Below are 14,582 nucleotides of genomic sequence, written 5' to 3'. Positions count from 1 at the left end.
AGACTATTGTGATTGTGTGTTTTGAGCTCCATTGTGTCCCGTGACAGAATGACGAGCACCGTTGGTATGTTGGCTCGTTTTCTTGTTTCCGCTCCGTGAGCAGAAGGAATGCTGACTGCTGGCAGTGTTCCACGCTCAAGTTGTTGGTTCAGTTTATTACCTAAGTTATGAAAACAAAACAAAAGAACAAACAAGCAAACACACAAATCATTTTATTTCCTTGTATTTCTGCAGCAAAGTAAAATTTATATAACTATCAGGCCATTTGAATCGGTGGAACAACCTATAAACACTGTGCTTTTTGGGTGAGTGGTGGATTCTTTGCCTACGACAGTGACAGAGTTTGTGATTGGTTGCTGCTGCTGTTGTCGTGTCCAGATTGTACGGCTGGACCGCACTATGGAGCAGATAGTCTTTCCTGTGCCCAACATCTGCGAGTTCCTCACCCAAGAGTCGAAGCTGCGTGTCTACTACACTACAGAGCGAGATGAGCAAGGCAGCAAAATCAATGACTTCTTCCTGCGCTCTGAGGACCTCTTCAATGAAATGAATTGGCAGAAGAAGCTGCGAGGTACTCAAGAGGCCACTGGTAACACAAACACCGTTCCCTGTGCGTTTTTCTCCTCAACTCTTTATCTCCTAGTGACTGGTTTACATTCTTTCCTATTGCATCCCTCCAGGCCCCAAACCTCTTTCTCCCATATTCACTCCCTCAACATTGGGTGAATTTTACATGTTGGCAGGAGCAGAATTTCCCTGAGTCTTATTCTGGCATTTTTCCAACTCAGTATTTAGTTAAGATTTCCTTACACCTTCCCGTGTTCCTCCATACCTCTAATGTGATCAAAACCTACATCTCAACACCTCAGCCTCCAAGGCAAGTCTGTCTCTGACATTTCAAGAATTTTTTTTAATAACTTTCAGACGGCAAATTTAAATCACTGTGCATTGAAGCTATTTCTGTGGGATTAAACATGTCAACACTGAAAGTAATATGGACAGCTGGCTGTAATTAAATATAACAAACTGAAAACTCAGCAACAAGAGCAGCCACAGCCAAACAGATGTTGGCATGAATGGAACAGAAACACCACACACAGATAGATCAGGTACTCTGACAGGTCAAACCTGGAGCTTCAAGTTTAAGTTGCGTCAACCACAAAACTTAAGGGCATTTATTTCAAAATCAACAGCTTGTAAGCATAACTGGTTGTGCAATAGACATGCTTCACAAATACATACTACATGTGTTTTATTAACAATGAGAATGTTTTTTTTCTCAGAAAAGTGGTGAAATTATTACACAACTTTGTTGGTAGTATAAAAGCAAAGTCCACTAACTCACTGTCATATGTCAACTTAAAAATGTTTCAGGCTTCATGTTTTAAGAGAAGCTGCACTCTGGTCCCTTACCACTGAACCCTGGAGAGATGAAATTGGAAAGAGCTTGTAAATCTTGATAAGTTGTTTATATTCTCATTACAGTATAGTAATTAAGTGATAATAATAATAAATTGTATTTGTAATTTATTTAAGGTTGAGATGGGATTAAAAAAATATGTTGTAAAGTTTTAAAATGATGATTTTCACCCATGAGAGAGTGATGCTGGCTCTGTCAATGTGACGCGGTGGATGATAAACAAGTGTCAAGCCCTGGTTATGACATAGACATAACCAGTGTACTAACAAGAAGACATAATGAACGTTTTTGAGAAAGTGTCAAGCCCATTCACAGAAATGGGAATTCACTTTGGAATGTACATGTGGTTCTTTCATTGTTTTCCTCCATATACAATATATTGTAATGAGATTACAGTGCCAAGTTGCTGTGTCTTTGTTGTACTGCAAACATTACAGCTGGATTTGGCTAGATTTAACTCTACCGAGTTAGCAGGATTCTCCATCTTAATGGGATTAATGGGTTCACCTGCTTCATCTACCTTCCAGTTTGAGGTCTTGCTCAGAGATTCTTTACTTGTGACATGGCACAACCTCATAGTAGCCAGAACCCTCCAGCCAAAGCAGGGCACAGAGTCTATAAAAAACATTCCCTCTCCTTGGAAGTTTTCTTCTTTTTATTTTACTGTTTGTCAATAATTTACACAAATGCACTCTTTCATGTCCAAGTGAAAATGGATTTTGAGAATAATTATTATTTTAATTCTTAAAAAGTGAAAATGTAAACAAGTGAAAAAAAGTGATTGCATATTCACCCCCTGTCTCAGAATGTGAGAGACTATGTAAAAGAGTGACCAGTGACAGAACCCACCAAGACACCTATGATTCCTCTGAAGGGATTAAAGGCTTCAGCAGTTCTGATTGAAGAGATATTGCATACAATAACTCCTTCCTGGGTTCTTCATCAGTCAAAGCTTTCTAGGAAAGTGGCAAAGAGAAAGCCAATGTTGAAAAAAGTCCACCAGAGTTCACCAGACAGCATGTGGAAACTTGAAGACTCTTCTTTGACCAAAATTGAGCTTTTAGGCAATCAGATTAGACGCTGTGTTTGGCGGGAACCAAACACTGCACATCATCACAAACACACCATCTCTACCATGAAGCAACCTGGTGTCATGATATGTCTGCAGAGAACTGCAACTTGGCACTTTTTTTTCAGCAAGACAGTGACCCGAAGCATAAAACCACAGCTCCACAGAAATGGTTTATAAAGTACAAAGTGATTGTTCTGGAGTGGCCATGTCAGAGGCCAGATCTCAGTTCAACTGAGCATTTGTGGTTGGACTTGAAAAGGATTGTTAATGCGCGATCCTCTTGCAACCTGACAGTTTTGCAAAGATGAAAGGGGTAAAATTGCAGCGTCCAGATGTGCAAGGCTGATAGAACTAGAACTATTCACACAGGCTCAATGCTGATGAAAATTCCTTTGTAGAAGTCTGTTTTCACTTTGACATGTTAGTCTTTTTTGTAGATTCTTGTCAGATAGACAAATTACATTCACTGTGATTCAGTGTTTAAGCAATTAAAGGGGAAAACTTCCAAGGTGGGTTCATTCTTTTTTTAGGCACTATAAAGAACACGTCGGCATAGACGAGATCAGGAACAGGATGCTGAGTCACAAGAAGCTGGAATATGTTGTAATGAGCGGTCTTGTCCTCTTCATAGTATTTTTCTTTTTCATTAATGTTAAATACCATAATTGTCCCATCCAGAACACCCTTTGAGGTGAGGGCAGTTCTCTGTTGACCTTCTGACTAATGTCAGCTTTTGCTTTGTTTATTTCTCTCCTCCTCTGGTTGAGGAGCATGTTCTGGCCTGTCCCATGGCCAGGCCTGAAAGAGTATGGTTTGTCTATAACGTCACAACAAGTGAAGAGAACTGCCTATGTAAATGAACTGGCACAGATGGAGACCATGTTGTTACGCAGGTGCTAACCACTTGCCGTGAATTTAGTGACTTCTGTTGCCAAAAATCCCCACCCACAGTTCTTTTCTAATGAACAACTGGGCTCAAAATAGCTTTGGTCATGGACACTGATCTCCTGACCAACGTTTATGTAGGCGTATTTGAGTTTATGAATGTGTCTGTGTGTACATGAGCGATATATGAATGCAAAGTTATGTGTTATTCTCTCTTTTAGAAGTAGAAAGTCATTTTGTGTGTGTAAAACATGTAGGACAATAGCTACAGCCTAATTGAATGGATTTAAGCTTTTCCTTATTTACTCCCCCCACATACACTACCAGTCAAAAGTTTGGACACGCCTTCTCTTTCAATGCTTTTAATTTATTTGTATTATTTTATACATTTTAGATTAATACTGAAGATCAACACTTTTTTGTTTATAACATAATTCCATATGTATTCTTTTATACTTTTGATGTCTTCAGTATTAATCTGTGATTTACAAAATAATTAAATAAAAAAGAACATTGAATGAGAAGGTGTGTCCACATTTTTTGACTAGTAGTGTAGATTCCTTTATTTACAGTTTTTGATACTCATATTTGCAATACAACCACTCTTATGTGCTTGATTAATGTGTTTCATTCCAAGTTTACTACATTTGTAAACGTTCCAAAATAATCTAATACTGATTGATGGAAATTTCATATTAACATCTGTTGACGAAAAAACATGTTAAAATGATCTATTGCTGCAAAGAACCTTAGCACGTGAGACTGTGTTTTAAAGCTGGCATTGTTCAGGGCACAGTTTTATAGCTGCAATGCTCAATTTTTGCAGAAAATGAGAATTTCCAAACTGTTGACAATGGATGTCAAAAATTGCTGTCCCTGAATGTAATTTGTTTTTTTTTAAGCAACATTGATGTTTTTGTCAGGCAGTAGAGTTCAGTATCTTTTATATAAAGTATATCTTTACTATAGTTGTTGCAGCTTTGATGAATATTTCTTCAACATGAAACAATGGCACAAGTTCTGTGCATTGAGATAGTCCTTGGTGTGAAACACTGATTAGTCATTTTGCTGTGTACTGACGTGCTTCATTAGCTAAACTGCATTTGGTGTGTAGCACAGTTGTAGAGATGTCTGCATTATGTTTGGATTTTGCTGTAATTCCTCTCTGCAGTACAATGACCTGTGTTGATTTGATTCCTTACCCTGTCCACCAGCTCAGCCCATCCTGTACTGGTGCTCCAGGAATATGTCTTTCTGGAGCAGCATCTCCTTCAACCTTGCTGTGCTCATGAACCTGCTCGTGGCCTTCTTCTACCCTCTGGAAGGTGTCCGTGGAGGTCAGTCACATCCGGTCTTCATCCTTTAAACTCTGGTTTCATCCTAATACTCACTGTTGGGGTGGTAACTGCCACAGTGCCCAAGTTCCTATTAAGATCACAAGTGTGTGGTGGTTAAAAAAAATGCTCTCTGGGGCATACTTGGAGTGATAAGTAATGGATGTAATCAGAAAGACATATTCAAGAGAAATGCATTTAATACAGACAATAAATTTAGGTATCAAGAAGAACAGTTTCTGTATTTAACTTTGGAATAGTGTCTGCCTGATAAAACAGTTAAGAATGGAAAATATTATTCAAATTTCACAGATCCTGAAACCGGCGCAGCAGAGCTGTCTGAGGTGAACTGTAACATACATATAGCTCTAAATGCCCCTTTTAAGCAGTATTAGGAGAAGAGTGCACCAAGTTGGGATTGAATGAACTGTGGGTTTGTCTGATGTGGAACTCTTTTCTGCACTGCCTATATACTCATGAGTTCATGCTTAAGTGCTCAAGTCCGCAAGTGCAGGTATTGGACCGACCCCTTCCCTTTCCTTTTACCGTTTAACACTTGGAGAACAACAGATTGTTCGACAGAGCCCTGATTATGATCTACATGTGTGTATATGTGTGCTGTGGTTAACACACTGAGTGTGACTATTACAACACAGGAAATGGGAGTTAGTGGCACAAACATTAACTGCTGAGGTCAGGGGTGGGGCAGGACGCCTATAGTGTGTATTGTGCATTACCAGAAACTTAAATGGCAGTGGTGAACATGAAAACATGTTGGTTTATGGCTTGTTAAGCTCATAGTTTTGGGGTCTGAGGGGTTGTTTGTGACACCTTAACACATTTACACCTACCAGGTGCAGCTTCCTGCTGCCAGGTAAAAAGAAACATCAGTCAGCTCTGTTTGGATCATTGGAAGTTCTCTTCCCCAGGGTGAATGAGGAGTTAAAGCAAAGTACCCTCTTTCAGGAGTTCAGATTCATCTAAAAGACACGGAAAGCTTCCTGCTGATATTTACAGAGGAAATTATATTGTGTCAGCCAGTTTTTGTAAGTTTTTGAAGACAGTAAATTAGCAACCACGCCCATTTTCCGCAGTATTTACCAGTTTACTGTAAATGAGCAGTCTTATTACAGCATAGAGGCTCGTTTGATATGAATTGTGCCTCACCAGAAAAATGGGCGAGAAAAGGTGGCAGCAGTAGGGGTGGAGTTGAAAGTCGACAGTGAAGATGGAGATGATGTTGCTAAATGCTTCTAGAAATAAATCAGCCCAGTGTTGATATGCAATAGAAAAGAACTGCATATTGTATTCAGTTTATGATGTGTAACCTGAAGGTGCTCTGACTAATAAACATCACCAACAACTTCATGCCATGCATAGAATAAACATTTAAAATCAGACAAGTAAATGTGGAAAAAACTCATATTGTCGAGCCATCATCTGAACCAATCGGCTGTTAGATCAGATGAGGACCAGGTATTTCTCATCATGCCCTGAGGCCGTGTAGTCACTGTAGACTGCAGCCTCCCAGAGCTCATCATTTTGTTGTTGCATACATATGCTTGACATAGGAAGAAATTTGGATTATGTCGACCAGAAATCTTGCTGGCATGCATTATGTGGTGATCACTGGTCTGACTCATCTCTAACAGGCCTTATTTCTCTTCTGCCCCTGCCTGAAAATGTAATAGTAAAATTAAAACTGGCCTGCACTTCTACAGATTACAAACTCAAGTGATGTTCCAAAAGTTTGTGTCTGTTGGAGCTGAAGAATACAAATTTAAAGCAATCTTAGTGTAAAAAGAACTGATCTTTGCAGTTACTGGTGCTGACACCTGATCTCTGTTTGAGGTTAGGGGCTCACAGTTACACTTCTGTCATCTTCCCTAACAGTTGCAATTTTTTTGAAAAATCTTTTTATATTTATTTAAAGCAGTTGGTGATTGTGATCAGGTCACATTCATTAAGCTGCATTTTTAGTGTAAAGCTTCTCTAGGATTTGTCTGTGGTTTGGGTGTAGCCTCACACCTCCGTTAACCAAAGAAAGTTTCACCACAAATGGAGGTGTGATGAGAATGTAATCCTAGATGAAGATTTGGACCTTGAACTACGTTGTTGTCCCTAAAGACCAAGACAGATTTGTCATTAACTAGGTCCTAACCTCTTTGTTGATGCAGTACCTTTACTGAGCGTGGAACGACCATGACTTCACATGTTATCAAATTCCTGGTCTCATTTTCACACTGTTGATGTTAAATGAGTAGTCACTTCTTGTAATTAGATGTGGGTCTGTGTGGGTTTGTGTGCAAGCAGACTGTAACTACTGTAACTACTGTCATCACCCCATAAGGTCATCATGTCTTGCAGGGAACACAATACCATGCTACAGCACAGACTGTGCTCAAGACACCATTAAAAATGATACCTAACTGATAAGAGGCAAATGCACATGCAGCAAGAATTCAGATGTCAGACCTCTTACTTTACTTCCCTTTGCTCCCGTGTAATTCTTCAAGACATTGCATCCCTTAATATTTTTTTGTCCGAGCTTCTGCAGATTACTCCACAGTTTCAAATCTAAACTTTCTTAATGTTTTGAAACAATGACAAGACATATTACGATTCAGGTTATCCTGATTTGAGGAACTCCCGCTCATTTCAATACTAACTACATGCAGTATTATTCATTGCTTAACTGCAGTATTTCTTGTGTCCCATCCTCCTCTCAGTCCTACTGCTGTGTTTGCTATCGCTGAAAGAACTTAGGCATCTTAACTTGCAATTGAATTTTGAAAAAATTACTCATATTTACATTTTATTCCGATGCTGCATGTCACTTTCAGTACACAGTGTTTTTAACACTCACATGGGTCCAGTACATCTTACCACTTTAGTGAACATCCATAAGTTGTAAAGCACAAGAATCAGTCTCGCTTGAATGTGGCATGAAGCTACATACTCGATCTGAAAATCCTAAGAACTCTACAGAAAATCTAATCTATACTGGATTAATTGGTTTAACTATGATATGTGATCAGCTTTCATTTTTGGATTTTTATCATACCATTTTGAACAAATAACATTTTTAGTAATTGAGTTAATCATATCTGATGTCAATATTTTACCAAGTATAGTTTACTGTGTATGTGTAAAGAACGTAGAAGCAAACCTAAGAATTCTTCATCTATAATTTCCTTTTTTCCATGAATGAGAAAGAGGAAAAAGCAAATAATTCATCTTTTTGATGGGATCTATGTATTTGACCTTGTTACCAATCATATGAACGCTTTTTTTAGCCAGGTTCTGTCATGTCGACTTAATTTACAGATTCTGGTTGGCAAAATTTGTGCAACACTAAGCCACAAGATTACCTTCGAGATAGCCTATTCATTCAAATAGAGATGTCTAAGTGATACCAGTTTCTACATAACAGACAATTCACCTAAATCAGCTGAACAAGTGACAGATCTGAGCAGGTTTTGAAGTGCAGTTTCAGTTTTCTTTTTTTTTGTTTTGCCGTCCCGTATTCCTCGCCTATTTTCTCAGTTCTCCTTGAGGGCACTATTTGTAGGGATGTGAAAAGCCGCAGCCATTAAGGCCTCCATTGTTCTAGTGCAAAGAGAAGACACACATTGTGAGTCGCATAAACTTTCAATTGTTCTGTCTGGGGTCAAACGGCGAGGTCCCTTTTGTTTGAACTTCCTCGGATTGGTATAAAAGAGACAAAAAAAAAACCAAGAGATTGTTAGCATAGCTTTAGAAACTCCATGGGGTTTTCAGTGTTAAAGGTCTTCCTAGGGCTTAGAAGGTCCATCCTGGACACACCAGTCACTGCAGGATAGGCTAAGTGGTTTTGTTTTAGAGTGGAGCCAGTTATCAAATGTAAAGATAAATCTGTTCAGCTGCATACAGGCAAGTGCACAAACTGTTTTGTATTCATATGAGCTCATGTGTGTCTTAGTAATATTGAAGCCAACTGCTTGCAACTCTCAAATAACCAAACTACTCCAAGGACGTGACTGGCATTCACTGCAAGTGTGACATGGAGGCACAGTGAGCCTCACTTGCAGATTTTATAGACAACATAAAAGTCATAAAATCCCCCTAAACATCAGTTCACACCTTGTTCACATTTCTGTCAATGGATGGTTTCCTGTAGGGGGTTTGTTTGAAGTGAAACTGCGGTTGGAAACTTTTTCCAGTAGCAGTGTGAGAGTCTTAGAAATAAACAACTCCAGGCTGTACATCTTGTGCAGGTTTGTGCTGTGGTTCCGGACATGGGGTTGTTTGTGTGGACCAGTTGTAGTGCCAGAGCTTCCAGGCTGTCAGAGGCACTGCTCAAATATGACCATGCAAGTCAAAGTAGACACTGAAGCTTCAGCTCAGTCGCCCGTATGTGAAGTGTAGTGTCGATAGTTTAAAGGCCAATCTCTTTATCTTCTTATAGCTGCAGAGTAAGCAAATGCGAGAGATGAATGGCCTTAGACAGTAGGTGTGTGACGTCCGAGCTATTGTGTCTGGGTTTGCTGCCAAATCCGAGGCCCCAGGCGACCTGTTACGATGCAGTACCTAGGACCATCCCTGATGAATTTGGCCCGAGCCGAGTGTATTTTTAGCCAACAGGCCGTTATGTAACAAGTACCTGTCATGTGATCTGTACATAGAGAGTCAAGCAGAAGGAAGCCTCAGAATGGAGGAGAGTGGAGGGAGACATCGACAGTGGTCTTCTTGGTGACTCAGACAAAAGAGAGCCGAACTGTCCTCCCGTTCAACTTGATAAATGCATTTTTGCGTTACATTAGCATTAACAAAGTTATGCAGCTTCTCTGCTCGTCAGGACTTGGCACTGAACTTGTGCCTGGTGAGCTCACGATAATGCTTTGCTGACCTACAATGATTGATGTGGAGTACGTAACTGTTTTGTAAAAAAAAAACACACACACACACAGACAGATAAAGGATGAAGATAAGATGGGATATCTGGATCCAGTCAATCATATTCACAAATGGTAAATAAGCGAACTTCAGCCAATCCATTTGATATCCACTTTGTTCTGTGTGGTTCTGCTTAATGACAACATGTAGTGACACAAATATATTGTTTAAAGTGTATTTGTGCTGACATCAAAGGTGGAGAAGCTGGAGAACTAAAGAGCAAATCTTGTTCCTTCTCTGAAAAAAGCGTGCCTCATGGAAAGAATGTGTTTGCTGGCTGAACAGAGTCATTACTGCATCTGTGAAACTGTTTTATTCATATTGTCGTCACAGAAGATAAACTGATAAATCTTCTGATATTTAAGACTTGGGGAAGTGTGCTGTGTAGAGGACTGAGGCATAAATCTCTCCTGAGTAACTGGGTCAGCATGACAGAAAGGAAATAAAATGTGTTTACTTACAGTAGTTGGCAGCGATAGAAATGGCTGAATGGAAAGTGTCATGTCTTTCTATAACGGGACCTCCTCTGTCCTCAGGCACTCTGGAGCCTCATCTGTCTGCCCTGCTGTGGATAGCCATGCTGGTGTCTCTGGCAATTGTCATAGTCTTGCCTCAGCCTCATGGCATCAGGGCCCTCATTGCCTCCACCATCCTGCGCCTGATCTTCTCTGTAGGCTTGGAGCCCACGTTGCTCCTGCTGGGGGGTTTTAATGTAAGTATGCGTCAGTGTGTTTTAGAAAAATAGTAAGAACATACAGTCCATACTTCCCAGTATATGATCGACTGACACAGTCACGTGGCAAAAATTAACCTATAATTAAACTTTGTCATGCAGTAATAATGTGAACACAGTTTGCAACATCAAATCATTCAATTGCCTTCTAGTGGATTTGCAGACTTACTGGTTTCTGATGTAACATTATGCTTGCTAATAGAAATGTCACTCATTGTGATTAGGTGTTGATGCATAACCCTGGGAGATTCCACACTACTCTGGCAGTCAACCACATCCCTTTTACATTTAGTAGTCACAACAATGACCACTTGGAAATCTTACTACTTTTTATTTATTTGCTTATTCACATATTTTAATCTGTTTTATCTGTTTATTACTTCATTCTTATCATTTCTTATTCTGTTTTTTAGAATCTTTGACTTCTATTTCAATCTATCTCTATTTTAATAATACATATTTTCTTTTCATTTTATTTACCTTTCTTGTTTTTATTTTATTTCATCTGATGTTTGCTCATTTCGTGTTAAATACTATAGCATTTCCTTAGTTCCTTAGTCTCTGTGTTTTAGGGTCCTTTATTTCTAACATGACTTTGGGGATGGGGGTGGGAGGTTACTTGTACTGATTTATTTCATTTTTATTTCTGTACAGCACTTTGTGTTGCATTGTATTTGTATGAGAAGTGCTGTATAAATAAGGTCCGATGGATTGATTGATCCCAAGTAAGCTCACTTTGACCATGCTGTATAATATTTCTACATGCTGTGTGCTTTCTGATGTTCCTCAGTTATGTAATAAGGTCATCTTCCTGATGAGCTTTGTCGGGAATCGAGGAACCTTCACGCGTGGATACAAAGCCATGATCATGGATGTGGAGTTCCTTTACCACCTGCTCTATCTGATTATCTGCTCCCTGGGGGTCTTTGTCCATGTCTTCTTTTACAGCCTGCTAGTATGTGAGCGCACACACAAAACATATGTTAACCCTATATACTAGCACTGAAATAATAATACTAATAATACAAACTAATTTTAACTTCTCCATAATGAAAATAAAGACAGTGTAGTGTACAGTTGTTCATTTGCATTGTTAGCCAGAGAAATGTAAGATTTACTAGCCTACATGTTCTAATTTAAATGCACATGTTCCACAAACAAATACTCTACAAACATCAGTCTTTCCGCTTTCCAGCTCTTTGATCTGGTTTACCGAGAGGAAACTTTGCTGAACGTAATAAAGAGCGTCACCCGCAATGGTCGCTCCATTGTTCTGACAGCCGTGTTGGCTCTTATCCTCGTCTACCTCTTCTCCATTGTGGGCTATATCTTCTTCAAAGACGACTTCATCTTGGCTGTTGACAGGATCCCCAACAAAACACTCGGTATGCTGAAATACAGGTGTCTTCTCATTCTCTCACTGGAACAAAAACACATTTCTTGCCCTTTCTGACCCAGAAACTCAAGAGACTAAAACATGGAATGTTTTCCTGTATCACAAATACACACTGAATATCTGAAAGACACTACTGTATCTCAGGAATACAAGAAGTGAGTCTAGTTTTTAGTGTTTATTTACATACATTTACTTTAAGACTACTCACTTCCACTGTGTAATACATGAAGGTTGTCTCTATCAATATGCATTGTGAAAAACATAGTGTTTGATTCACAAATGTGTACAATTTGTTCAGTTATAATGTCTTGTGTTTCTGACTGCATAGAACACGGAGCCAGCATGGTCGGAGAGTTCTTTACTGGTGGAGCGTGTCAAAAAGAAAATGGAGAAAACTGTTCAGCAGAGGCCATGATGGATGGTAGGTTGACGAAAGCGAAAGGGAAATGTGTTTACATGTACAGCACATGTGTGGGGGCGGGGTGACGGGGTCGAAGAGTTCAGTCGAAGTTTTAAATCACTTGCTTGTGCGTACATGTTTCTGAAAGGATTCCCAGGTGTTTGTGTGCGACTGTGTGCCAATGTCGTGTCTGTGTGTGAAGGTTTTTCTGCCTCACCCACAGTAGATTCATCCCAGTGAGCTGCACATGTGGGCTGCTGGGTGGTCATGGGATTTAAACCGGCTCGGCCAACTCGGGGCTTTCAGGGAGCAGGGTGAAATGCCAGGGGTTTAGACTCATTGTGGTCTCGGGGGACTGACCCTAAGACCCGATGTGGTAGAGGCCCTGGGTTTAAAGGTCGAGGATTAATTACCATCAGGTACAAGCAGGTCAATGGGTCCACTCAGTGATGGCGCAGAGAGCCTCTCACTGAAAACAAAGAGCTCCTGCAAACCGACTGACCTTGATGTGAAAAGCCACCATTCAAAGAAGAATACATGCACCACCCAAAATTTGATCAGCCAGCCATGTTAAATCCTCAAACTGCCTGGGGCCTGACCTCGTCTGGGCTTCCTGATCCATTATCACCAGGCTGGTTAATTATGGCAGTCTGGTGACTTGTTTTCGTGTGGATAGTTTGAGAAAATTCCCAGTTCCATTAAAGTCTCACAAAGCCCTGATGGGGCTGAGTCAATAGGCCAATTACAGACTATGTGTTCACATACAAAAATATTGGTTGAATGCATATATTGTATTTAAATTAATCTGTTTATAATGTAGCTTTCCTGTTCGTGGCCTCCTGTTTTAAATTAATGTCTTTGAAGTTATCATTGACAAATCATGGCAATGCAGCTGGTTGAGCAGACAAAGGTTTACATTCAGCCTAAACAAGATCTGATGGTTAACTTTTTGGTATGTCTCCATAGCTTCCCTTGCTATCCAGCCATCAGCGGTGGTGATTGAAGACAAAGAGCGAACGTGTGACTCCCTACTCATGTGCATTGTCACAGTACTGAGTCACGGCCTCAGGAGTGGAGGAGGTGTTGGGGACGTCCTGCGAAAGCCATCCAAAGAGGTACAAAGAGCAACGATGGAAGAAATCACACCTATGCTTCTGATAGTGTTCAGGTCACTTTCAATAAATGTCTAAAATAGTCATTTTTAAAATCTACTATTTATAGTCTGTTATATTATAGCAATTGCTTCAAGCCCTTACACTGATAACAACAGACCCCAACACATGTCATACATCAAACACATCCCCTTATCACTCACACGAAGATTAAATTTAGTCAAATTAAATTAAAGTACATTTAGAAAAATGGTAGGAGCTTTTAAAAGAGCATTTATGTTTTAATGGGGCAATGAATGGCTCCGCTATTTGATTTTCTTCAACTTCAAAAAGTTCTAAACACATATGACTCAGTGAACAAAAAATAGAACTGTTGGCAAATTTAATATCTTGTCCGTGAGATTCCATTTAAGAAATGGCGCAAAGGTTACAGTATGTTTGAAGAAGCTCTGTGTGACTGAAAGTTGTGCCCTGCTCATAGGTTAAAGAGGTTGCATGGAGGAGTTTCATAACTCCAAATATGCCAGAAAAAGCATCAATGGTGCTTATCCAGGATGAAGACAAGTTTGTACACTGCCACAACATGCTTTAGATCTGCAGCTTGACCCACAGAATGAGGGCATGACTCATACATGCTTATATAAACTTCACTTAGCTTCAAATTCATATGAATTTTCACGTTTGACAGAAGGATGACTTATATACAGCTGGATGCTACCCTGCGTTCAAAGAGTGCGCTTTACGTGTTATCCTAGTGAGTGCAAAAAAAAAAAAAACAGATATAAAGTGAATTTACATAAATATAGCTTTTTCTCTATAGGATAATTTAGACATGTTCTACTTTTAAATAGAACGTGACATCTGATATATTGCAGCAATGAAACTCAACAGTTTAGAGCTCCATTGTCGGATTTGCCAAAAAAATTTGAAGTCCTGTCTACTCAAACATGTTTTACGTACTGTTACGTCACATGGATTCTTAGGTTCGCTGTGCATGATGATGAATTTGCAGAACTTAGCTTAAATCTCAGTATGCACCAACAAGCATGATTTGTGGTATAGCGTGCAACACCTTTAGGTATGATGTAAGAAATTGAAATCTCTGTTATGCATGCACTAAAGACCTGTGCTCAGCAGTACATTGTTAGTGTATTCATCGATTCTTATTTTTTGAAACAAGGAGAAAGAATAGACGTATATGTATGAAAACAGATATTTTCATATGTTCTTACAAGATTTTAATAAGTCTGTATTCGTGTACGATGAGTTGACAAAGTTCTAAATCTTGATCTGGA

At 39.5% G+C, this 14,582-nt stretch overlaps 1 protein-coding gene across 1 annotated transcript in view; it reads left to right on the top strand.

The window, feature by feature from the left end:
- Positions 1–14,582, top strand: part of itpr1b (inositol 1,4,5-trisphosphate receptor, type 1b) — an 88,253-nt gene that overhangs the window by 63,432 nt on the left and 10,239 nt on the right. Inside the window, 7 exon segments of the mRNA XM_051947784.1 lie at positions 379–571; positions 4,592–4,714; positions 10,183–10,358; positions 11,170–11,334; positions 11,575–11,764; positions 12,104–12,196; positions 13,142–13,290. Of these exon segments, the coding sequence (XP_051803744.1) occupies positions 379–571; positions 4,592–4,714; positions 10,183–10,358; positions 11,170–11,334; positions 11,575–11,764; positions 12,104–12,196; positions 13,142–13,290 (1,089 nt within the window).

The sequence above is a fragment of the Acanthochromis polyacanthus genome, chromosome 5, assembly GCF_021347895.1.
Source record: "Acanthochromis polyacanthus isolate Apoly-LR-REF ecotype Palm Island chromosome 5, KAUST_Apoly_ChrSc, whole genome shotgun sequence".
Taxonomy (NCBI): Eukaryota; Metazoa; Chordata; class Actinopteri; family Pomacentridae; genus Acanthochromis; species Acanthochromis polyacanthus.
Note: the sequence above shows the minus strand (reverse complement) of the source record. Positions and strands in the feature narration are given on the sequence as shown.